At 40.3% G+C, this 27,130-nt stretch overlaps 1 protein-coding gene across 9 annotated transcripts in view; it reads right to left on the reverse strand.

Moving 5' to 3' along the window:
* Positions 1 to 27,130, reverse strand: part of DST (dystonin) — a 213,352-nt gene that overhangs the window by 72,567 nt on the left and 113,655 nt on the right. For all 9 annotated transcript variants that reach the window (XM_026845550.1, XM_026845546.1, XM_026845544.1 and 6 more), the window contains 12 exons: positions 23,725 to 23,848; positions 21,583 to 21,791; positions 20,990 to 21,307; positions 20,651 to 20,817; positions 19,962 to 20,118; positions 19,571 to 19,697; positions 14,104 to 14,166; positions 12,866 to 13,101; positions 11,069 to 11,198; positions 9,301 to 9,500; positions 7,372 to 7,867; positions 4,934 to 6,408 (listed from right to left, as the gene is read on the reverse strand). In XM_026845550.1, coding sequence (XP_026701351.1) covers positions 4,934 to 6,408; positions 7,372 to 7,867; positions 9,301 to 9,500; positions 11,069 to 11,198; positions 12,866 to 13,101; positions 14,104 to 14,166; positions 19,571 to 19,697; positions 19,962 to 20,118; positions 20,651 to 20,817; positions 20,990 to 21,307; positions 21,583 to 21,791; positions 23,725 to 23,848 — 3,702 coding nt within the window. The remainder of the gene's footprint in view (positions 1 to 4,933; positions 6,409 to 7,371; positions 7,868 to 9,300; positions 9,501 to 11,068; positions 11,199 to 12,865; positions 13,102 to 14,103; positions 14,167 to 19,570; positions 19,698 to 19,961; positions 20,119 to 20,650; positions 20,818 to 20,989; positions 21,308 to 21,582; positions 21,792 to 23,724; positions 23,849 to 27,130) is intronic.

Genomic DNA, 27,130 nt, shown 5'->3' on the forward strand with positions numbered 1-27,130 from the left:
GGCCGCTGCCCGCCAGCCGCGACCGCCCCACCGAGAAGGCGGGCAGGGCGCGGCTCGGCAAGGTGAGCCCACGCCGCTCCAGCCGGCTCGCTTTCCTCAGCGAAGCGCTGGCAACGATACGCACCCCATCACCCCGTCTGACAAGGCGGTCATTTCAATGGACGCTGCCACACGAAAAGTTAAATTAAAAGTTTACCTGTGTATTATTTCCAATAAATCCCCAAACTCCTCTTTAGTTTTTAGGTCTTGTCCCTGTTGCTCCACTGGACACGCAAAGAGAGACAGTCAATCCAGTTTTGATTCTCTTCGGTCTGGTTCCTGGCTCTGAGTCAACAGCCTAGGGTGGCCCTGTCTGACACGGCCACCGCCGTCCGGGGAGCAGGGCAGCGCCAAGGCACCCTGCTCCCACCAAAAGAAACATTAAAATGTTGGGAAAAAGTATCTCCATTTGAGAGACTTTTTTTTATGGGACTTCGAGCAGCAGAAAACCAGCCTAACAGGACAAAGGTTCAGGTTTTTGACATTTACATCTTTCAAATGCTGTTCACCTACACTTCCAGCTCATAATCATGTAGGTGAAGGGTTGGGAAACTCACAGGTAACTCGCCAACAGTACAAGAGAAGCTGTCAATGGCCAGGCTGCTCTGCTCCAGTAGAAACCGTACCCCGAACAACCCGAGACATGCACTGCTGTGTGACAGCAGCCCTCAGTTACAGCAACAATTCAGAACTCAGTTTAAGGACAGTATATGGCACTTAACATAGGGCATGAACTGCAATCAACTGCAGCCTTCTGCCTTAAGAGCAGGATACACTGTATGCAAGAAATACAAACACACCACACTTCTAATTATTGATTTACCTAATCTACAGTCAGCCACATATCAAAACACTGAAGTCATGCCAGACAGATTCTTCCTCCTCTCTGGCGAGCAGCCACAACATCAAAATTATGCCAAGCAGATACTCACCTCTGGATTCTCTAGTTGAGAATATGTATTATAATGGTAAAGATGAGAAAAGCATTTTTTGACATCCTATCATCCATGGTTAGTCTCACCCAAAATACCCACAAACAGATCCTTACTGAATTCAACGAGTGCTGCACCATTTTATAGGGAAAGTATATAACTGAAATTGGTCAAATCTGTTCAACAGCAAAATAATTTTATTAACATCTTAAAAATATTGTACCATTTTCCATCATACCTACTGCAGACTTTCACATGATGCATCAGTCACTTTCAAATGCAATACTTCAAAAAAAAGTTTAAACAGCTGCTTATTTTATCTTTGCTTTTCAACACAGACCTTAACTGTAGTAAATCCCAAGGAAGGTTAGTATCTTATTCCATGGTTTGTAAACCAGGGCATGGGAAATGCAACACTTAGTTTCTTATTGAGCATAAAGAGAAACTTCTGATTATTCATTCAGCATTAACTGCCTTCAAAATGAAAATCTGAGGACAGACACCCTCTACACAACTAGCAAAAGACCTGTAGATGTGGCACTTAGGGACATGGTTTAGTGGTGGACTTTGCAGCCCTAGGTTAATGGCTGGACTCTATGATCTTAATGGTCCTTTCCAACCTAAACAATTTTATGATCGTTTAACTTAAGCCAATTAATATCTTAGTTCAAGCTCATTGGCAGACATACCCTGGCTAGCTAAAAATTCCCATAAAGTCCAATTAGAAGGCAACCTCTAATGACTAAATCTACTTTTGTTCCAAAAATAAAAGCAAAAATCAAATGAACCGTATACTAATGAAAGCTGTAACAGTGCCATGTTGGTTTTACTAAGAAGAGTGCCTTTTAATGGCAGTACAAATAACTGTGCAGAGGTTTAATGAAATAAAATAATTCAACTTCTGTTTTTTTTCTTTCTCTATTTCAGAGAGAAACTAGCTGCAAATACTGCTCTTACTGCAAACATCCTAGCACTGTGTGGCTACCCAAACCCAGGGCATTCAGTTCAGCGTATCTGCACAATTCTTTTGTTTTACTTTTGAAGAACCATGGCAGACTTATTGTACTTCAACAGACCTATTACTGACATTTCCTATTAGTACTATTTATGCGTTGCGTACAGACTTTGGGGGAAAAATGTCTAACGAAGCTGAGTTAATTAGTAATTAATTTTATGTGTTTGATATTAATTGAGACAAAGTCTTCATTTGATTATACTCTCCCTGAAGTACACTGTGAAGAGTCATGGTTCAACTTTCAAATGAACTCCACTACGGATTTTCATTTACAGAAAGCAAATATTGTATCTGCATTGTAAATAAATATAGTTTAACACTGACAGTAAGTACTTCCAATTCAACACCCTATACTGACTGAAGTAAGTAGATTACAAAGAAGGAATATAAATAAAACATGTGTATATATATATATATAATAAAAAATACACCTTGAAGACTGTTTATTTTTTAAAAATAGCTATGCATTTTAATGTCATGCCAAAAAGACACACAAAGCTCTTTGTACATAAAAATCAGTCAAACTACAAAAAACATCTCTGTCCCATTACACAAGAACCTTCCCTGAGAGTGAAGATTTCATGTGAATAAATTCACCAAAGCACAACTCTTTTGCTTCACTCTTGACGACTAGAAGTTGATTGTACTTGACCACAGAAGCTAAAGCCATAAGGAGGTAGACTGTGGTTTTGTGGCCACAGCCACATTTTCAGGCTGTGTGTGTTTGCGTACGTGCAAATACAATGTGAGTGGAGCAGGATTTGTGGGAGCCAGTATCCCTACAGTTTGGTGCCTCAGGTAAAACTGCTCTCTAGAAGGGTAAAGAATATGAAGACGTACATTTACCTACTGCAATTTTGCTGTGCCTCAGTAGCACTCACACTGAGAGTAATCACTGATCCTGATCTTCCTGCTCTCAGTATCCCTTTGCTACCTATCACCCTCACCTAATAAAATTTCCCATTCTGGTCTTCCTCCTTCTTTTCTTCAGAGGCTCCTTACTCTGCTTCTTTATTCCTGCATTTGCACTTCACTTTTCGAAACAACGCCTTCACCTTTCATTGTTTTTTCACCTCCTGTTTAATGGCATCATGTTTTCACTCATAAACAAAAGCATGGCCTAAAATAGTTGCTTCCAGCAAAATACATTTCTAAGCTTATAAATATCTAATATAAATGCATTCCTGGAGTAGACTTCTAGATGTAAACATGCTACTATCGCTGTTCTCCTTTCACGCCTCTCCAAGATTTTTGGTCTTTTTACCATACAGGCACTTTGGTTGCAGGGACACTATCTCCCTACAGGTCTGCACAGACCAGAGAAGGCTCTCACTCCTCAACTGTATAATTGCTGTGTCTTGTCCAATGCCCTGACAAAGTTCAACACTAAGACAATGCACATGGAACTGGATTATTCTACTGTCTGCTCATCAGGCTGTTTCCTGCAAAAGCATTGGTCTTTGTAGCCAAAAAAAGAGATAAATATAGAGAGAGATATATAGTAACACAGACCTGAAGCTGCACCTCATGTTTGAAAATGCAAGAAATGTTGTAAAATCAGAGATCACAAATTGGCTACAACTGAAATCCTGTACAGTCAGCATAATCAAGAGCAATCCCAGCAGCAGCTTTTGCTGTTTTCCAATATCCAAAGTGTTCTACTAATCATATACAAAGAAAAGCCATTTGTTTCTCTTTTAAATTGAGATGGACTTGTTAGGACAGACTGGCATACAATTTTAATCCTCCCAGTCTAATGGGATCTCATCATAATGTAACTATTTATTCAAGATTTTTGTCTCTATTTATGCATTCTGAAAGATCATCAAAACTCACAGTAACTTGCATTTGAAATTCCCAGATTAAAGTTTTCAGTTTTAGTTTTCCTTTCCAATACGGTTTAGCTTAAACAAGCAAAATGCACCCTCTGTTGGGCCAAGCATGTAATGACTTTTTCCCAAGGTCATTTTAACAGCATGGTTTATCAAATCCTGTTATGAAGGTTTGTTTTTATGATTAACTGTGAACTAGTGTAGAAGTCATACAAACGTTTGAACCAATATTAGATTGAAATGAAACCAAGGCAGCACAGAATATTCAGTGCTACTATATAGCCATTAGGAGGTTTATGACCTTTCCAAACACTGTTTACACCTGTAGGATTTATAAGTCTTTCCAGTGAGTGTTGGAAATTCATTTATTGTAACTTAAACAAGCAAGTATCTGAACTTCATTTCAGCACCAAAGCGGATTAACACCCACTATCACTGCAATGCTTTTTTTTTTTTTTTTTTTTTTTTTTTTTTTTTTTTTTTTTTTGAGCTGGACAAGGATACTTCAGTAAACTTCCAATATTAAAGGGGGCTTATTTTATGATTTCTTCTTACTAGAATGTTTCTAGGTAAGGGTGGGATTCAGTGAGGGAAAACTGACCAGTGTATCAGAACAGAAAATGGCAAAGGGTAAGGTCTTAAACCTACATATGCTGAAGACTATACCCATGGGAAAAAATTTAAACTACTCAAATGAGCAAAGCAAATATGGGCTCGTATAGGAACACTGGGGTGTTAAACTCACATCATGGTGAAGAAGAAAGTTTGTGTAATATGTGGACATCAGAATAGAGACAATACACAGTTCTCAAAAACAGAAAAGATAGACAATCGCATAAGGAAACAAGATACTAAAGAGAGGTGAAGAAGGAACTGAGATGCAGGAACTGTGAGCTGGGGTGCAAAGTTACTCATGTCTGACAAGCCATAGCAAAGGAAAGCTTCTCTGGAGCACAAGAAGATTTAAAACAGATAAAAAGCATACAGGTAGAATTGACTGCTGTGAAATAAGACTCCTCCAAGGTCTGCTCTTAACCAATCCTTTTCACAATGGTATTTAATAAAATTGCGGTGTGGTAAAATACTTTATAGTGGTAAGAATGAAATCTTCCTACCTTGAATGTATTCAGCTGCTGATTAATAGCCTCTGTTTCCATTCCAACAGGACCTTGCGACTCTTCATGTTCTTCAGCTCTCCCAAGCAGACTGGAAAATTCTTTTAGCTTGGTGTAAAACTCCTCAACACGGCTAATAGTACCTTCCACTTGATCTTCCCTGGCTTTTGCTCTGTCTAGTAGCTTGTTGCACTGTTTATTTAAAGCTTCCAAGTCTCTTTTTATACCAACAAGATCAGGAGAAGCTTCAGCTTCTGTGGCTAGCATAATTTTACAGTTTTTATTAGCATTTTCATTATTCATGATAAGATCCTCCAGCTTTTTCAGGAAACATTTTATGTCCTCTCTCTGTGATTGCAGTACCCTGAGATCTCTCCCCACAGGAGCCATGCTATCAAGTTCATCATCAAACTCTGCAAACTGAGAGAACATCTCTCGGATACTGTTTTGGAAATGGCCAATTCCCTGAAGTTTTGTCTCTAAGAATGAGCACCTATCTTCAACCTGCTGGTTCACTGCAGTGTATTCTCTCTCTAAAGATTCAGCTTGGAGCAAAAGGTCAGAAACACCTGCTGAATCAGAAGCTTCTACCACCAGGTCTTGGGCAAGTTTTTTTGCTAAATCAACATGAGGCTTTAAAGCCTGCAAGGCTTTCTGCTGGGCCTGCATCATAGTCAGGTGTTTGTTACTGAAAGACTGAGGTCCAAGTGAGTCGTGAGCTTCCAGATGCTCTTTGGCACTTTTAAGCTGTTTTTCAGTTTCCCTGGATGATTCCTGAAACTCTTTTAGCCTTTGTGCCATATTTTCCAAGCACTCTCTCTTCTTATGTAATTGTTCTGTGACAATATTCACTTTCTGATTCAGCACCTTAGTTTCTTCTTGAACAATTTCTTTATCTGTTTGACTTGCACTGAGCAAACTTTCAGCAGTATTATTTAATAGCTCCACCATTCCATGATGTTTATCCAGGTCCTTCTGCCAGGCCCTCACCTGAACTATAGAATTCTCTATTTCAACAGGGTTTATGCCAACTTTTAATTCACACAGGTTGCTATGGCACTTCTCTATCCATGGCTGCAGATTTTCTACATGCTGCTTGTATTTGAGGGCTCTCTCCAGACAATCTGTTAATTTATCTTGCCTTTCTTTTACCTGCTTATTCATTTCATCCCAATTACTTCTGAGTGTGGCAATTTGGGATTGTAATGCTGCTTTGTCAGCTCCTTGAGTCTTCTGTAAGATACTTTCTCCTTCCGCAACAATTCTTTCATATGAACTAATCTGATCAGTCATGGTCTTCTTAAAATCTTTCTGTTCTTCAATTAGTGACTGCAAGACATCAAGTTTGGCTGAAACAGGATGAGCCCGATTCAACTCTTCTTTCTTTTTGCCTAGCCAGGCCTGAAAGTCCTTAGACATTTGCTGGAACTGATGAGAAGTGGTATATGCTGACTGAAGCTGCTGAACATGGTTATCTACAAAAGAGAACACAGCACAGACGTTCATTATCAGAACCTGCTAGTATTCTGTGAAGAAACAGTAGCTTGATTCTATTATGGATGATCATTAATGCAAAGAAAGCTGGTTCTTGGTATTGACTGGAAGACAACCAAGTCAACCAAATTTTTTGCAAGGGACAGACTTGTGCTGTACCGCAGCAGAGCAGTGAAGGCATGTGGACATGAATCAAATGAGGTGAGCTTAGCCAGTCTGTGTTGACATGAATCCCATTCAGGCAGATTTTGGGGGTAAAAAACACACAGTTGTGTTTCATGGTATTATGAAGTGCAAGCACAGGGAATATTAAGTAATCTAGCCTAGTAGTGTCTAACTCACAGCCTGCAGGCAGTATGTATTCTTAAGGAGATCCTTCGAAATTTCTCATGACCAGAGGAAATTAAAAAGCTAAAACTGAGACTGTTAGGGAGAAGAAAGTATGACATTGCTTGCAGTGTACTACTTGCTCAGTTCTGTTGTTCACAGGGTAAGGGAGTGCTGCAGACTACAAGCCCTTTTCTGTCACGGGCTGTTTTATACAATTACCACTGTGTTTCACCAAGCCATTAACTGGTGGTTGCCTAAAAATTACAATTTTGGATTACAGTCTGCACCTATGCAGTTAGGTAGCTCAATGAACAGCATCCTCTTTTGGTACTCTAGTTCAGTGAAGATGCATCTGAACAAAGAGATGAGAAAAGCAGTTCTGCTCCCATGCTTCAAATTCTCTCCCAAACTGTTCACTAGAGATGCCAAATATTGTTTGTACCTTTTCATAACATGGGGACTGTCCTAAATTCTAATGTACAACTGCTTGGGGGTTGGACTGGATAGAGACCTAGCATTAAGCTCAGCTCACTCAACATCTCTATAAAGACAGATCAGGATATGATGTTTTACTCTATGCCTTAGTTGCTATTTCTGTTTAAATAAATACTAACCTGATTTTTGCTCAATATCCTTAAACGACTTTAAGATGCCATCTAACTGTCTCGTAAGTTCTGCTTTCAAATACTCTTCTCCAACCAGTGCTGATAGCTCTTCACAAAGAGCTTGAGCTGCGTTTATATTCTTCATTTCCTGTTCTATTTCCTCCTTCATTTCTCTAGCAACTTCCAGTTGTTGTTTCACAGCATCAGGTTGTGTACTCACAGCCAGGCTGCTGCTTAGTTTGCTATCCAAGGCACTTAGCTTATCAGACAGACTTCTGAGTAGACTTTGATACTGTGTGCTTTTCACAATGGCTTGGTCAATTCGGTCACATCTGTTTCTCAGCTGGCCAGTTAGACTGTCCCATTTTTGTGCCACAGCTGCCAGTTGCTCTTTTACAATTTCATGGGAGGGTGGATGTTCACCAGGTCTCTTCAGAATCCCTTCACCAGCCATAGTTAACTGTTCGTATTGTAGCTTTCTGGTGTCAAACTCATTGAGCAAAATCTGAAAAAAGGAAATTTTAAAAAGCATTTACCCCATGAAAAGAGAAACAAAGTGCTTCTGACAAAAATAATTTAGAATTTGTTGCAGATAAGCTCTCTTATTGAGTAATCCATCTCAGATTTTAAAAACCAGTGAAATAAATACGTCTTCTACACACAGACTGTTGTTTCCAAGCATTTACAACAAAGAACCAGAAAAAATGACGTTAATTTACACATCACCTAATGGAAATTCAATCAGCAGATACAAGTAAACAATGAATTTTGTTAATACTACAGTAATTAAGTAACTGTACCAAGTAAAACAATCGCTGTTTAGTTTCAAGCAGTGTCTTCTTTCCTAGACAGTTTCAATATTTGTCTTAAGATAGAACTTCAAAGAAGATGTATTCTGACATAATATTGCAATGTATTACTATAGCACAGAGAATATTTGGATAATCCACAAAATGACTGAACCTGTACTGTAAGACCTTTAAAGTTTCTATCACTGGTTCTCAGTACTTTGGGGTTTTTTGTCAGTAAGTCACAGTGTTTGCAGAAGAAGGAACTAATATCTTGATTTTACTTTACAAAACATTCCAAATCCTTCCTTCTTAAATCAATTAAGTTTAACTTTTAAGGACTGTTGAGTGATACACAATAGTCTTATGCCAGCTGTCTAGATTTCTGAAGCACAAACCAGTATAAAGTCATTTTCACATAGTATCAGAACACAGTTCATGTTTTAAACACTTCATTTTAATCAATATTGATGTGCCAGCTTTAGTAATATTTTTGCAAAATAAAAATGATATTTCTCATCACAATTTAAAATAACCGGCAGTGATAGAAATGTCTGAAATTAAAATTTTTAGTTTCTGCAACCTCACCTGATTTAACTTTTGTTTCTTTTGTTTGCAGTTCACTTTATTTCTGTAACTATTCCACTTTTTCCTTACACTTTTTCTTCTGTCTTTCACACTCTTGGCCCCAGATCTATTCACAGTACTGCATTTCATTTGCCTTCATATTTTTCTTAGCTACTGGCACAGTCAAGTGAATAAAATCTCAAAAAGCTAGTTTTACAGCATAGACTATATATAAGGACTGGCCATAAAATGTTACATACACACTCAAATTAATGTAACTTCAAAGAAATGCTTTAATTCAACTACAGAGAAACAACAGTATGGTCAAAACAAAAAAAAATTGTATCAGAGGATCAGTATCTCCTCAACATTATTTTCCTTTAGCTATTCCAATCTCTCTTCACTCACGATAATTTTTTCTCGTAATTATTGTAGTCAAGTATGACTTAAGCCAATATTTGCTGATAAACAAATGTAATGGCTCATACTGTGCTGTACTCTACCTAGATGCAAAACAGTACTTTGCTAATAGCAAAAAAAGCAGAGGAAACTTAAATCAATAAAGTATGTTGGCACTACTCACCTGAACCTGTTGCTTTTGTGTATTCAGCATATTGGGATCAATTGACAATGGCCCCAGTACGCTGACCATTAGCTCCTTTTCTACAAGCCAGTGCTTTAGCTGAGCTTCTGCTGTCTGGAACTGGGTCAGGTAATTTGAAGACTCCTCCAGTTTTTGTTGTCTCTCAGATGTAACCTGATTGAGCTCTTTCCATTTGGAATCTAACAATGATAATGTTAACACGTTGCATGCATGTTCTAGCAGATGGATTGTCAGACAGCAGACTATATATGAAACATAAACAGAGCTCTCTAATAAGGCTTCTTGCTGATTAACTCCAGATGCCTTATTGCAGTGACTCGGCAAATACATCTTTTAACAGTCAGACCCATATACACTTGGATGAAGGTCTATAGTTTAGCACAGCCACGTGCAGCATTTTTTGAGCAATAAATATATAACATACAATAAAACTGGATTAGAATATTACTAAATTAAATACCACCAAATTTAGGCTTCGGCCTCAAATGAGTACACAGTTATAACTTCAGTGTCTGATTTAGATAAGACAAATCTTCCTGCTTATTCAGTAAAAAAAAATTGATACCTTTCCAAGGATGAGCAAAAGCCCTAATTTAGGCTTCTACTCTGAGCAGCCCTCTGAAGGAGCACATCTCTTTCAAATGTCTGTATTAGGAGCCTGTGGAAATTAACTGCTTCATTTAGACATTTAAACCAGGTACACAATGACAGGCAATGACAATATTTCTGCACAAAGGTATTTTAAAAGTACTTGTGAGCTTAGGTTCATATCTAGACAAATCTATGGTGTCTTCCACTTTGTAGCAAGTGGCTTCCAAGCAGCCACCAAGTCTTACGGTCTTGTAACTTCCCCCTTCCCTCTGTGATACTGTCAGTGTTTGCCCAGTCAGCCCTGATATTTTGCTAACTCTCCTGGTCTCTGAATTTTATGCCTGTTTTATCAGTTTCTTTTGCCACTTCACTGTCTTTGACCTCTGCTTGTTCTTTATTAATTCCCTTTCAACCCCACAAATTCTGTTGGAGACCCTATCTGCTACTTAAACTTCTAAGAGTTTCACTTACAAACAGGACAGACTGGAGAAATTGTCAACTTTAAAATTATGGTTGGTGTACCTATAGAAATGCCTATTAGTATGAAACAAGACTGATGTATGATTTATTCAAAAGATGACAAACCTAAGAAGAATTTTTAAAAGCTCATGACAATTATGCACTCCAGTATCTCAAAATCTATTATACAAACATAGTAATTTCCCTTTTTGGGGGGGAAAAATTTACAGATTAAGCTTTAGAAAATGGCAAAAAGACACCTAAGCCACAGAATGACAAAAGCCACTAGTGCATGGGAAATAAAGCATGCTAAAGAGCATTACCAACAACTCAAACTGTTCTTTACATGAAATTAGAATTAACTTAACCTGTTATATTTTGTAAGAAGAACAACGTATGTATCTGGAGCAGTAACTGACCAGTTGGGTTTCATCTGCACACTGAAAAAATAAAGCCCTCTCAAACAGAGAGTCAAGCTATAGCCTCTCCCAATTGCACTGATATAAATCCAAAGCCCATGGACATCGGTGGAAACGACTCAAGATCTACACTCCTGTCCAGTGAGTTATTTCCACAAATTTAAGGGGTAGGAGGGAACAAGATACTAAAAATATTAGTGATTGCTAATACATTAAAAAACTCGTAATAAAACAAATTCTAAATCAGTCTGAGCTATAATACAGCTTTACTGAAGTACCTATTTTATCCAACATTTGTCTCCACTTGGGTGCCTCAGGAGAGTCAGGGTTCTTCTCCAACAGTTCTGTCACTTTGTCCTTTAGTTCCTGCACTTTATTTGCACTTTGCTTTAATTCAGATTCAAAAAGCTGCAAATTCAAGTGATCAAATAAATAAATAAGAGACCAAAGAGGAACAGTAAAGTGTAAAGTTTGAAGTCCATAATACTGAGATGCCAAGCATGAAGACAAACAATAAATATCTAACACTTACATACTACTTTTCTGCTATGAATCTCAAAATACTTTATAATGGTGGATGCTGCTGGTCATTTTTTTTGGGAGAGAACCTGACAAATTTAAACTATATTAATAATAACAAAAATTATTGTTTGATTTGAACAACTGACAGGACTAGAAGAATTCAGATTAGTAAATTCCACTAGGTCCCATCATATACACATATACTTGGAATCTGTTCTTCTACAGAAGGCAAACTGACTAACACACAGTACAATTCACAGCAGAAATAACCCAGCTAGCACCAACAGTGAGGAGTATGGTGTGACCTCATTTACCTCAATGGAAGTCCTGCTATCACAGACAGACTGCTTCTTGTAGATTATCTAGAACTACAGTTTACAGAGCACCACAGCTTAAAATGTAGACCTACCAGGAGACTGAGATGCCCCAGCAATTCCTAATTCATACTGTTCTTACAGACAGAAGTGAATAGTCCTTATATGCCTGGCAAAGGGCTCTTATATGAATATTCTTAAGTAACAAAGCTTGCCCCGTGGAGCTGCATTTTAATTATCCAAGACCCACTAAAATAAACACAGAACAAACTGCTTGATTCAGAACTTCTAGTGAAAGGTCCAACTACATCAGAAGGATGACTCTTGCCTGAGCACTCACTTGGTTTTCCAGCTATCTGTAAATACTCTTCTATTACTACACTAGGGGTAAGATGGTCACGTTAGCTTTGCACATTCTCTGTTAAAAAATAAGGAGATGGTTTTCTTCCACATTTAACCTGAGTTTTAGGACTGAATGTTATCCAAGTCTGCGGAAAGTCGGTAGCTGTTCAGGTTAATTTTTAAAGGTGATTTGCCAAATGTAAAAGAAGAACCTCAGTTTAAACAAACTCTGTCCCTGATTTTCCATAATCACAGGCAAGGGCAGAATTTTCCCTGTCCATTACATTTCCCTTTATAGATGAACCTTTACTTGTATAAATATTGTCCTTCACTGATAGAGAAGCATACATCTCCAATGCTGAAACAGGACAGAAGCTTACTGCTGATTCAGTGTTTTTCTCATATCAACTAAAAAGGGGGGAGGAGACTGCTGTGCAACTATATACAAGAAGACATGGCTGCTGAAGAGAAACACTACCTTGGAATAGACATAAACCACAGCTGCAGAGACCAGGAGGTCTGTGGAGTGTCAGTGAACCAGTAGCTGCAGAAACAGCTTTTGGATAGATACAGCCCTTCAGATCTAACAAGCAATCCAGTATGTTATCTCTAAACCACTAAGGTGATCAAAAAACTTTACTGCATAATCAATATAGCCTCACCTATTTAAACTGGCCACCAATTACTATTCTCTGAGCTTCACAACTCCTTTCTGACACAGTGCTCCTTTCACTCCACTGACACAGTTTGACAGATTGGCTCTAAGCCTGACCAGCATGCTTACTAAGCTAATTTAAATACTCTCTACAGTATTTATCTAGGCTGAGATATCAGTTGTTCTAATAGAATTTGCCCAATAACTGCAAGAATGAGTATTATTTTGAAGGCGCAAAGTACCTTATGTTGCTCAACTTGGGCTTTAACCGCCTCACTGTCAGTTGGTGCAGCTTCCCACTCTGATGCAGTTTTGTCCATTTTCTGCAACCACTGCATCATTGAGGTGGATTCTTCCTGAATATTCTGCATTTTTGAAAGTATGCTTTCCAGTTCTGAAATCTTTTCCTTCAATAAAACTCCCAAATCTTCGTAGCTGTGATTTACATCAGACATGGCTTGTTGAACAGTTGTCAGTTCTGTAAAAGGAGAGATGCGTAGACTACATTAGAGGTTACAAGCCCTTCAAACAATACTCAGACTTCAAGAACTAAACAGTACTCTGAATTACAATAGCTAATAGTCCCCCAGATAAGAAGTCACTGAACATGTTAGGGTTCACTCCAAATGTGGCAACACTACATATGAATGATCTAATGTAAGTTCCTATTTCCAAGATCATCTTATTTCACAGAAATCATTAATACACACAGTAACACAAATACCTTCCAATCCTTCTACCTATTGTTACTATAGCATTTGAAACAATGATTCCATGACAGTAAGTTGAACATACTGGACTACAGTTCAGTTAGTTACATGACAGCCAAACATTACTGTAGTAATATCTCCCTCATATTCATCTACCATTATAAATGTGTTTTATCACCGAGCACAGCAGGCAGTCTGTTTACTAAGTAGACTATTGTTTAGGAGAATGGACACTGCAGACTCAGGATGTGGTATGTGGCTACCCATAAGCACATATAATGTGCCTTTGCAAGTTCTTTTGTTTCGGTAAAGGGATTCGTCACACACAGTGATAGAAATATATGTAAAAAGGGTGTCTTTGTGTGTGTATATATATATACACATATATAATGTTTGTGTATGTGTGTGTTGTAAACACTGTTGAGTGTCAAAAATTTTCAAACCATATACACAATTGTTAAAATTTTCTCAAAAGCCATGTGTTATATTAATACAGGTATCCCTGTATTAGATTATAAAAGTACAGATTGATTCAGATAACACATCCAGATTTGTTCTGTCATCAAACACTGAAAGTATTTTTACAATTAATCTTAGTATCATATCCTAGTCAATACAGTTGCTTTACTGTACATTACATTGATGGTGGTGTGAAATTTCAGTCTAGCAGTGACTTCTACAAGCAGATTTATGTACAAAACTTAAAAAATACACATTTAACAAGAATTGACAAGTACATTTCTTAATCATATCCTGAAATTTTTACTGGCCTTTATTTTTCAGGAAATCCTGAGTTCCTGGAGCTCCTCCTTCACCATTTAACATTGTGCCACCTGTGGATCAAGACAAAGTCCCATGCTTATCTGGGCTTTTTCCCACCAAAACCCTAGCACTGCAATTCATCTTCAAAACAGCATGATACATAGCTCTCATTATAACATTAAAGAAATAGCTGAATGCTAACCTTGTAATAGCAAATGTTTTATTTCAATATTTTTAAGGTTGTTTTATGTTTTAAGCTGTTGCAGCCAATTAGTACCATAAGTGGTACCACATATGCACAGCATATGCATAGTGGGTGGGTGCACACATGGTTGCATATATCAGTATGCACATATGCATGATGTATAAGCAGTCCTACCGCTCACAATACTATGCTAAATAAACAACTACAGTAGACAAAGGTCTATGCCCTAGCTATGAGGCCTACTCACATGCATAAGGCTAACATCGCTTCCTACCTCTCCTTAAAATGAACCTGTTCCCTGCTGCCTACTGAGAACATGGTTTTACCCAGCCATGTCTGGGTATGGCCTGAGAGAGGGCTAGCTGGCAAATGCTGAGGCTCTGAGCATTAAAAATTAAACAGCAAAGAAGCCCAGAGCTGTCACAGAATCACTGAATTGTCTAGGTTGGAAGACCTTGAAGATCACCCAGTCCAACCATAAACCGAACACTGATAGTTACCAACTACACCACATCCCTCAGCGCTATGTCGACCCGACTCTTGAACACCTCCAGGGATGGGGACTCCACCACCTCCCTGAGCAGCCCATTCCAATGCCTAACAACCTGTTCTGTAAAGAAATGCTTCCTAATATCCAGTCTAAACCTTCTCTGGTGCAATTTGAGGCCATTACCTCTTATCCTATTCCTTACCACTTGGTTAAAGAGACTCACCCCCAGCTCTCTGCACCCTCCTTTCAGGGAGCTGTAGAGGGCGATGAGGTCTCCCCTCAGCCTCCTCTTCTCCAGACTAAACACCCCCAGTTCCCTCAGCCGCTCCCCGTACGACCTGTGCTCCAGACCCTGCACCAGCTCCGTTGCCCTTCTCTGGACACGCTCGAGTCATTCAATGTCCTTTTTGGAGTGAGGGGCCCAAAACTGAACACAGGAATCGAGGTGCGGCCTCACCAGTGCCAGTACAGGGGTCAGATCCCTTCCCTGTCCCTGCTGGCCACGCTATTGCTGACACAAGCCAGGATGCCATTGGCCTTCTTGGCCACCTGGGCACACTGCTGGCTCCTGTTCAGCCGGCTGTCAATCAACCCCCCCAGGTCCCTCTCTGACTGGCAGCTCTCCAGCCACTCCTCCCCAAGCCTGTAGCGCTGCTGGGGGTTGTTGTGGCCCAAGGGCAGCCCCCGGCATTTGCCCTTATGGAAACTCCTCCAGTTGGCCTCAGCCCATGGCTCCAGCCTGTCCAGGTCTCTCTGCAGAGCCTCCCTACCCTCGAGCAGATCAACACTCCCACCCAACTTGGGGTCACCTGCAAACTGACTGAGGGTGCACTCGATCCCCTCGTCTAGATCATCAATAAAGATGTTAAACAGGAGTGACCCCAACATCGAGCCCTGGGGGTCACCACTCGTGACCGGCCGCCAGCTGGATTTAACTCCATTCACCACAACTCTCTGGGCCCGGCCATCCAGACAGTTTTTTACCCAGCAAAGCATGTGCCCATCCAAGCCACGAGCAGCCAGTTTTGCCAGGAGAATGCTGTGGGAAACAGTGTCAAAGGCCTTACTAAAGTCAAGGTAGACAACATCCACAGCCTTTCCCTCATCTAGTAATCAGGTCGCCCTGTCGTAGAAGGAGATCAGGTTTGTCAGGCAGGACCTGCCTTTCATAAACCCATGCTGACTGGGCCTGACCATCTGGTTGTCCCACATGTGTTGTGTGATGGTACTCAGGATGAGCTGCTCCATCAGCTTCCTGGGCACTGAAGTCAAGCTGACAGGCGTTTAATTTCCCAGATCATCCTTCAGACCCTTCCTATGATGGGCATCACATTGGCCAATTTCCAATGTCAGGACCTCACCGGTTAGCCAGGACTGCTGGTAAATGATAGAAAGTGGCCTGGCGAGCACCCCAGCCAGCTCCTTCAGCACCCTCGGGTGTATCCCATCCAGTCCCATAGACTTGTGTGTGTCTGTGTGATGCATCAGGTCACTGACTGTCTCCTCCTAGATTGTGGGGGGGTCATTCTCCCAGTCTCTGTTTTCTGGCTGAGGAGGATGGATTCCCTCAGTACAACCAGTCTTGTTATTAAACACTGAGGCAAAGAAGGCATTAAGCACCTCAGCCTTCTCCTCATGCCTTGTTACCATGTCTCCTCCTGCGTCTAGCAGGGGATGGAGGCTCTCTCTGGTCTTTCTGTTGCTGCTCACATAGTTGTAGAAACATTTCTTGTTGTACTTGATTGCTGAAACCAGATTAATTTCCAGTTGGGCTTTAGACCTTCTGATTTCCTCCCTGCATAGCCTCACAGCCTCTTTGTAACCACCGTGAGTGGCTGACTCCTTCTTCCAAAGGCTGTAAACTCTCCTTTTCTCCCTGAGTTGCAGCCAAAGGTCCCTGTTCAACCAGGGTCATCTTCTCTGCCACTGGCTTCTCTTACAGCATCTGGGGACCGCCTGCTCCTGAGCCATTAACACTTCCTTCTTAATGAGTGTCCAGACTTCCTGTGCCCCTATACCCTTCAGGATCATCCCCCAAGGGATCCTGTCAAGCAGGTGCCCAAACAAGACAAAGTCAGTCCTTTGGAAGCCCAGTTCAGGTGCCCCCTCTCCTGACCTCCCTAGGAATAGAGAACTCTATTGTGAATCACTGTGCCCTAGTTGGCCTCCAGCCACCACATCATCCACCAGTCCTTCTCTGTTCACAAAGAGGAGATCCAGCAGGGCACCTTCTCTGGTCGGTTCACTCAACAGCTCTGTTAGGAAGTTGTCTCCCACACATTCCAGGAATCTCTAGGACTGGTCTCGCTCTGCTGTGTTGTATTTCCAGCAGATGTCTGGGAAGTTAAAGTCACCCACAAGAACAAGGGCAAGCGATCGTGATATTTCACCTAAGTGCCTATAGAATATTTCATCCACCTCTCTGTCTTGGGTGGGTGGCCTATAGTAGACTCCCACTACAACGTCTGCCTGTTGGCCTTCCCCCTGATTCTAACGCAAAGACACCCCATCCTGTCTTCACTACACCTGCGCTCAAAGCAATCATAACAGTGCCTAACATACAGTGCCACCCCACCACCTCTCCTTCCCTGTCGGTCCCTCCTAAAGTAAAGAGCTTGTAGCCATCAATTGGCAACTCCGGTCATGGGAGACATCCCACCATGTCTTTGTAATAGCCACTACATCATAATTTTCCTGTTTCATCACGGCTTCAAGCTCCTTCTGTTTCTTATCCACGCTGTGTGCAATGATATACATGCATTTAAGATGGGCTGATGTTTTGCCCCCTTCCCCCATAAATCTAGTTTAAAGCTCTGTCAATGAGCCCAGCTAACTCCTGCTCCATCGCAGACAGCTCTACCAAAGGCACTACTTACTCAGGACACCTTCAGCCACCAGAGAAGTGGCTGAGTCACAATCCCTGAAAGCATTTAAAAGACATGTAGACATGGATGGTGCTTACAGACATGTTTTAGTGGTGGACTTGGCAGTGTTAGGTTAACAGTTTGACTCAATCTTAAGGGTCTCTTCCAACCTAAATTATTCTGTAAGTTAGAAGCACTGTACCTCAAGAGCATAAAGTGCCCCGATACCAACCAGATAAATGCCTACTTATCTTGTCACGAGCAAGACTTGAGCATCTGCTCCATGACAGGGTTTGCAATGTGGAGTCCTTACTGTTACACCTGAAGTCCTTACTGTCAGCCACTCACCCAGGCAGCCCTACTAATTAACTATAATTTCAAAGCCTCTGGAAACAGGGCTACATGGGCTTTGTAAAATGCCATCAGACCACAGAGCTGGGGCATATGGTTAAGCCACAGAGAACTGCAAGGAATATCACTTCCCACTCTCCTGTGTATATGTATTCCCAGACAAGCCATTTACAGAGAAAGATTAACAGTTGCCTTGGAAAAACCTATGCATCCATCCCATAGTACCAGCTGGACAGCGAGAACCACATTAGTGGCAGCTGGAGGATGGCAAGAGAAAACAAACCAGATCAGAGAAGTCACAGGCCCCAGCCAGAGCCTTGTAAATCTTCATGCTCTATGAGCTGGACTTCAGTATTTATAACTGTGATTAAGTGATACACAGTACAGCTCTTGTCTAGTCTGGAGGATTACAGCTGCTCTTATATGCTAGTTATTTAATTATTTTTCTATCTGGATGCATAGGAGTAGAGAAATGGGCAGAGGAAGGAGGCTAAATAGCCCATATAAGGTTCCAAAATGTTTTTTGAAACATTTTCATTTAAAATTCAAATAAGAATGAAACCAGCGGCAGCTACTACAAAGAGACATGAGAAAGAAAGCATTCTACTCTTGCCTTACGACCATAAGTTCAAGAAATGACTGAAAATGTGCTTATGGCCATTAAAAAAAACCCCTAGGTAACACATGCCTTGAACTATGGCTTGAATGATACTTAGTAGAATAACTGGTTTCTGTCAAACAAATTAACATTTAAACACTAGAGTACCAAAAATCATGGAAGCAGATTTGCTGTCTTTAAAATCAGATTACCAGTAAAAAGGATTTAGCTGAAGCTCCAGACTGGAAACACATTTTGGCCCTGGAAAAGTCATGCTGGGGTACAGAGTTGAATTCCTTCCATGCTGTTTCAACTAAAATACTGACTAGCATTACTTATGCTATCATATTGGGATGAGTAAGTTCACCTAGGCTCACTTTGTAGATAAACCATGTCATCACCCTTCTAACAAAAACTCCATGACTCTGCAAACCTCTATGTGTTTGCTTGGCATCACACAGAATAGCCTTGTGGCCATTAAGAGGTACCTCTGTAGCAGCACAGGTGCGCAGGTACATCAGTGTTTGCAAAAGCAGAGTTTGTATCTGTCCTACTTGCAGACTTGGTGGATATGTGAAACGCTGAACACCGATCAGAATAAGTCAGTTTCTCATTATTAGGAGCTTTCTGGGGTGAGGTGAAGGCAACTGTGATATTGCTTATTTTGTTCATTATCTGGGAATTATGTACTGAAGTAACAGCTTTAGGACCTGTTAAACATTTACATCAAAGCACTTTTATGCTATTTTGGCAGTGTAAAGCAATCAGAATGTATAACTGAATTACTACAACAGTTAGTTTAAATGAGAGTCACAGAAAATAATGATCAGAACAGACATGGCTAACTGACTTCTCACAAGCCATAGTATTCAGAAAGTTAATCCAAGGGCAAAATATTTTCATTTTTGTTTTAAAGGTTTTAAAAATTCCTGACATGTTAGGCTTACCTGATTATACAAATGCATACCTGATTTTGCAACTGCTCTCAGTTTGGCAGGAGAAGTCACAGCAGTAATTAGATTACACAACAGTGTTCCTCTGCTATTCATTTCCTGCAGTTCGGGTGCTTTTAATGTCCATTCATCTTTTAAATTCTGGTTAAAAAAGACAGTCATTTATTCATTACAAAACTGATTTCAGACTTAGAAGATTTAGTGTAGAGAAAGGAGCAACCTTGCTACTTGGGAATCCCCTGCAATATATCAAAACATGCAAAGAAAATGGGAATGTAAATGCAGACTGCAAGCTCCTAGTCCCAATTACTGTGACTGCTTACACCTTAAGTCTGTACTTCTATGTTACTAATAAATGCCCTATTTCCTTCAGCCATATTTCACTTCTCCTCTACAATGTCTTACCAATGTTTCTTCCAAAGGTCTCTTTAACTCCTCTGTATTCAAAGAGGGTTGCGCTGCTGGAATTCGTTCTGTTGTCTCTTTTATCCATTTCTTTAATGATTCTACAAGGAGCTCAAAAGTATCCATTTGTTTCTGACAAGATGATACATCCTGTTCTCTAGACAATTAAAGAGAATTAAAGGAATATCAGTATTTCTTCTGGTAATTAAACCAACAGATATTATCAATCTGATACGGCTACTCCTAAATTCAGAGTCACAAAAGCTAATTTTATGGATATGACCAGAATGTGGAAAATCTTGCTGTACGGGTAACTTACATGGAAGCTCTTATAATTTCTCCAGTTTTTCTTTGCAGCCTGATTCCAAACAGTACTCTAAAGCAAACTGCACAAGCAGTAATTTATGCTCTACCAGAGAAGGGGCAAAGTAGGGTTTTCTTAGAACTGACAGGAGTCCTGCGAATGTCGCAAAATTTGAAAAGTTACTTGTCTTTACAGCCCACATGTCTTGAACCAGACAGACAAACTGTAGAGGAATTTCCAAATAGAATCTCTTTTTTTAAAATAAAAAACCTTCTTTACTCTGTGGTTAGCTGCAATCTTTTGAAATTGCATGCAAGAGAATAGCAGTCATCACAACATCCACATTACTATTCAAAGCAGAAACACTTAAAATTATTCAACTTACTTTTCCTTTACAGTCTCCTCTACCTCTCTGAATTTCTTTGACAAAGCATTAACTTTTTCTAACACCAATGCTTTATCTCCAGGAAGAGCATGGTATGAAAGTTCTTCAAGAAGCTGCTGCAAAACTTCGAGATCCTTCTTATGTTGTGTCATTTCTACACTAGCTTCCTGCAAAATAGTATTACATTCTTCATGTTAGACTTTACAAACACTGTTCAAAATTAAATTCTTGATTTTAGCTAACCAAATTTGGGAAACAAGCATGTCTTACTTATTGTTCAATCACTTAGGTGAGTTAGACTAGAAATGCACAGTATATACAAATGGCATGGTACAGTACCTGCATATATTGAGACACTTCACTAACATCCTTTCTGGGTGCCTCTGTCTCACTGAGTGCCTGGTTCTTCTCATCTAGAAATGACTGAAGTTTTTCTGACAGATCTTCAAATAACTCCACTTTAGTCTTCAACTCCTCCATTTTCATAAGCTTCTCTTTATGCTTGTTACTTGCTTCAGAAAACCGTCCTGCAAGTTCACTCATTTTAGCCTGCAGTGTGGATGCAGTGGATGGATCGGCTGTTTCCGTGAACTTCTTCACTTTTTCATTCATAGTGTTTATACTGCTTTGGCGACCCGCAATGTCTTGTTCTAGCATCTGAAACAAGCAAGAATTACTTTGTATTGCTTACAACTAAATTTTAAAAAGTGAAACTGGTCCACCACACCAAGCAACAAATCAGTACAACCAGACCATCAGTGTAGATCCATCTATTTCAGCTATAAAAATCCTTATATGGTTTCATATATCATATATATCATTTCTCTTTAGTAAGTATTTTGAATCAATTAAAGATGCCAAATTAAGGTTTTCTTTCTTGCAATCTCAATTATCAAACAATTGCTTCTTCATTCAGGGAATGCTATACTTACAATGCTTTTACTAATAATATCCTGAATAGCAGCAGAATTCAAAGGCACTTGATCCTGTTCTTCAAGGCTCTTTTCAACTCCTTCCATCCAATCCATCATTTCATCCAAACCATCCTGCACGCTTAAGGATCGCGTCAGAGTTATTTGGAGCTTTTCATTCCTTTCATTCACAGACTTGGATAAATTGTCATACCTCTCCACAATATCATCTGATAAAGAGAAAATATATTTCAATTTTTATCTTTAGACAAACTAAGCTTTTAACTCATTTTACCAGTTCTTACCAGGTAAGTGTGAGTCAAAAATTGCCTACATCAGAATGAAGCGAAACCATCATCTTTATTCAGTAAAAATACACAAAGGAAGATCAAAATCTTCAAACAGAGCCAAGAAGGCCACAGGACAAGGCAAATGAGGGAGCAGCTTACAGCTGTACTCCACAGCTTTTAGAAGCTGGTTCCCATGCAACTCCAGCTTATGACCGCTGTTGACTGTTCCCAGGAAATAAAATAGCAGACTATTAAGACAGCTTTTCTACAATTATGTCTCATGCTATTTTTAGAGCTAAAAGGGTCTTCCACATGGTTCTTCATTAGACTTCCAACACTTCTGGGCTAAGCCTCTGAAAGTTACAAGTTCCATGTACCTCTCATGGAGTTTCATGACCGAGTCCAAAGAGGCAAGCCCACAGCTGTTTTCTTTGGTTGCTCTGCAAGTTATTTAAGGGATTCCAGTAAGACATAGTTGTGTGATACACATAGAGAGCCTTCAAACTTCAGACAGTGGTGGATATCATGCTGTGCTACTTTTCACAACTGATAGGGAAGAGTATGGAATGTAGGTGCTAAGGTTTTCATAATGGCAAGGTTTTTGGCCTCTGTGAGAAGAGGCCAGGGGCTGCCCCATGGAAGACACAGACGGTTCCAGACAGCTCCAACTGATCCACCACAGGGCACAGCCGAGTTCCTCAGCCAAGCTAGTGGTGCTTCTAGGAAAATGTATTTAAGAAAGGGGAAAATGCTGCTTGGAACTGAGAAGTGAGGGAAAAGAAAGTGTGAAAAACAGCCCTGCAGACATCAAGGTCAGACATGAATGAGGAGGAAGAGGTGCTCCAGGTGCTGGAGCAGAGATTCCCCTGAAGCCTGTGGAGGACCATGCTGGAGCAGATAACCACACTGCAGCATATGGAGGACCCCATGCTGGGGGAGGTGGATATCTCCTGAAGGAACTGCAGTCTGTAGAGAGCCCACACTGAAGCAAGACCACCCTGAAATGTTTTAGCCTGTGGAGAGGACCCATGCTGGAGCAGATGAAAAGTGTGAGAAGGAAGCAGTGGCAGAGAGGAGCTGTTATGGACTGATGACAATCACCCAGTCCCCATTCGACCTGCACTGTTTGGCAGGGAGGAGGTGCAAGTAGTTGGGAGAAGGAAGGAGTGATGGTGAGCCTGGAAAAAAGAGTGGGGTGGGAGGAAGGTGTTGCTTTAATTTGTCTTTGGTTCTCACTAGTGAAATCTATTTAATCTGGCAGTAAATTAAATTAAGTTTTCCCTAAGTCAAGTCTGTTTTGTGCATGACAGTAATAGGTAAGTATCCTCTTATCTTTATCTCAACCCATCTTATTTTCTATGCCCACCTGCTGGGCAAGGAGAGTGGGAAGGCAGCTGGGTGGGCATTTGGCAGTCAGCCAAGGTCAACCCCATCACATACAGTTTCTTAAAGTCAGAAGGAAATAATTTCTTGGCTAAGCAAACTTCAAATAATTGCTTGGAAACAGATGGGAATCATGTTTCTTGAACCCAAACATGCTCCTTTCCCACTAAAGAATTTATGATCCTCAGCAAATCACCACCTCTGTTTGGCATGCCCATCTGTAACATGAGAATTAAATATAATCCCTATTTCTGAAAAAAAAAAAAAAAAAAAGGTAGAAAATAAAATGACAGCTTTTAAGTGAAAAGCTTATGGATCAATATAGGAGACAGACCAACAATGAAGTTACTGTGTTGTAACAGCTTATGATTCAACAAAACATTGACTTGAACAGTGACACAAGAATGTGGAAACTGTATTTTGTCTCTTCCAGTACCTGCATGCAGACACAAGTGATAAAAAGAGGTATTAAGACAAGTAAACATTTTACCTAGTGTTTTCTGAATCTCGTCTTTGTCTGGTGTCAGTTCTCCCCTTGTATCCAATAACACTTCAGCAGCTTTTTTCAGTTTTTCTACAGCAATTTGGTGGTTAGACACTTGTCCCTGAAGAACCTATAAAATTCCAAAATTTCAGTTATGTTTTTCAACACAGCTAATAGTTACACATGCAAGGCTTGAGATAGGCCATACAACCTAAACTTAGAGCTGGGAATAAACTAACTCAATTTGTAAGAAATCCTTAAGAAAAATCTTCACCAGTGGCTATGACTGCTGTTGACCTTCTGGCCCTTGTTTTAGTTTATTCACCATCTTTTTTATGTTCTGTTTTACAGAATGTCTCTGACTCAACTGTTTTCTTGCATATAACTTCAAAATGTGTCTTTTGATTAATTGTTTTTAAAGACTACTTGTACAGACTCATATACTATTCAAAAGAAAAATAAACATATTTTTCAACTCAGCATCAGAGAACAGTTCAGGAGGAAAAACAGTCAGCAGTAGTTACACATTCACCATTAGTTGTATTGCCAAAGGATCAGGATGGTGTTGTAGTGTAAGCAGGAATAAGTCTGAAACAAGATCATCACCTTCACAGTTTAGGAAAATCCTGGACCCAGCGTCACTGAATTTTGCCTAGGGTTGTCATCTAACCAAGGAACACAGGTTTAGAGACTAGCCTAGCTGTGACTTGGTCCAGAGTCAACAGAGAAAGACAGAAAGGCTGAATCAACTTTTGAAAGTGGCTTTCTCCCTCCAGTGTATACAAGGACTTTAGGGTGAATATTCTTCATATTATTTCAGCCCTCTGTACTAGTGTTTATGATATATCTTTGTTTTGATTAATTTGAACTTTACTCAAATCCAAAATGAAGGGACTTCTAATTTATTTTTTGATATACACTAACTCAATGAACATATGACTCAAATGGTAATCCTGTCTGCCTTGCCAGGACAAAGAAGTCATGTCAGTGCATTCAGAACACGCTGAATAGAGCATGACATATCCAGAGCATGACAGTATGCCAAAACATAGTATGTGTCTTGCTGACCCACTTGAAACAGTGAAACTCAGACAGACCTGAAGAGGAATTTCCCTTACACTAGATAAATATATTGTACTTGTAAGGGGAGAAAGAAAAAAAAAAAAAAAAAAAAAAGAAAAAAAGGCATGCCAGAAAACATGGTAACAAAGGATGAGGAAAAGGCTGAGGTGCTCAATGCCTACTCTGCCTCAGTCTTTAGCAGTGGAACTGGCTGCTCCCTGGACACCCAGCCTCATGAGCTGGGAGATGGGGAGGGGAAGCAGACTGAGGTCGGTACAGTCGAAGAGGAGATGGTCAGAGACCTGCTACACCACTTGGATGCACACAAGTCTGTGGGATGGATGGGTTACACCCAAGGGTGCTGAAGGAGTTGGCAGATGTGCTCGCCAAGCTGCTGTCCATGATTTACCTGAAGTCATGGCTAACTGGGGAGGGCCCATCGGACTGGAGGGTGGCAAATGTGACACCCATCTACAAGAGAGGCAGAAAGGACGATCCTGGAAACTATAGACCTGTCAGTCTGACCTCGGTGCCAGGGAAGGTCATGGAGCAGGTCATCTCGAGTGCCAGGGGACAACCAGGGGATCAGGCCCAGTCAGCATGGGTTTATGAAAGGCTGGTCCTGCCTGGCAAACCTGATTTCCTTCTATGACAAGATGACCCAACTATTGGATGAAGGAAAGGCTGTGGATATTGTCTACCTGGATCTTTGAAAAGCATTTGACACAGTTCCCCATAGAATTCTCATATAAAAACTGGCTGCCCATGGCCTGGATGAGGGAACGGTCTGCTGGGTCAAGCACTGGCTGGATGGACAGTCCCAGAGAGTGGTGGTCAGTGGAGCTAAATCCAGCTGGTGGCTGGTCACAAGTGGTGTTCCTCAGGGCTCAGTGTTGGGACCATTTCTGTTTAACTCCAACAGGGGAGGTTAGACTGGACATTAGGAAAAAAATTTTCACAGAAAGAGTGGTCAGACAGTGGAATAGGCTGCCCAGGGATGTGGTGGAGTCACCATCCCTGGATGTGTTTAAGGGTCGTTTAGATGAGATGTTGGGGGATATGGTGTAGGGGAGGACTGTGCAGAGTAGGACTGATGGTTGGACTCGATGATCCCAAGGGTCTTTTCTCCCTGAATGATTCTGTGATTTTATGAAAACCTTGTATGCTGACAGAAAGCAAACAAGCTGATGCCAGAGGCACTGAAGAATATTCTGAAGAACAGTTAATCCCCATAAAAAGATTAGACCCCACTATGCTGCCAAGGTCTGTGTCTAGCTGGATTATCAACTGCACGTGTTGGCTACAAGGGACAGCTTTAACTTGCAACACCTGACTTCTTAAAAATACTCTTTGTTTTGCTTTCATTAATTGGCTTTCTTTCTTCAGCATCCTGATTTTTTTTTCTTTTTCTTTGACTCTTTTGACACGTCGTATCTTCTCCCTTCTTCCCAGCTCATATTCATTGACAGCTCTTTTGTGTGGCAAGTAATCCATGTAGGCATTTCATAAGAGAGCCCCAGTACTCATTCCTTTTGTACTACTTCTGTGAAAATTTGCATTATACAGGATATAATTCGTTTTGGCGTAAGGAACAAAAAGTTTAAATGAAGCTTCAAATTGGAATTGGTGTTACTCCTACTATACATTGTTCCACTGTCAGGAGCTCAAAATTTACACTTTTAATTTTGTTGTCTCATAACACTGCTGTGATTTGTCTTCTCTGACACGTCACACACCAAAATGCTGGGCAATTCCAGTGGCAGATTTGAAAGATACCATGTGGTAAAGGTAACTACTACTCAGGCTTATGTAAGGAAAATGGTTAAGCACATACTTTCCAACAGCCATTGACTATCATTTGTCAATAGTAAACATACCAGACCTGCACTGATACTCCACATAGCACAGACAAAACACTGAGGAAATGGCCAACCAATAGCCTTGCTCACTGAAAAATAAATAATCTTGCATTTTAATTATACTATAGATGATTGAATGTGTTTATGAAAATATAAGAGTCAGTTCAAAGATGAGAGACTGTATGAAATGTTATATAACTCACCTTACAATTGGTTTCCCAAAGCCTTCTGTAAACCTACATCTTAAGCAACTAACGAGAGTTTTACCTTCACAAGCTCCATCACTAACCTCTCTTGCCTTTACTAGGATTTACATAAAGTTGCAAATTACTCTCTCAGTGGAAAAAAAGAGGAAGAGAGAGGAAAGAGAAAGGGAAAGGGAAAGGGAAAGGGAAAGGGAAAGGGAAAGAGAAAGAGAAAGAGAAAGAGAAAGAGAAAGAGAAAGAGAAAGAGAAAGAGAAAGAGAAAGAGAAAGAGAAAGAGAAAGAGAA

This window comes from Athene cunicularia (genome assembly GCF_003259725.1).
Source record: "Athene cunicularia isolate RWA chromosome 3 unlocalized genomic scaffold, athCun1 chr3_part1, whole genome shotgun sequence".
Taxonomy (NCBI): Eukaryota; Metazoa; Chordata; class Aves; order Strigiformes; family Strigidae; genus Athene; species Athene cunicularia.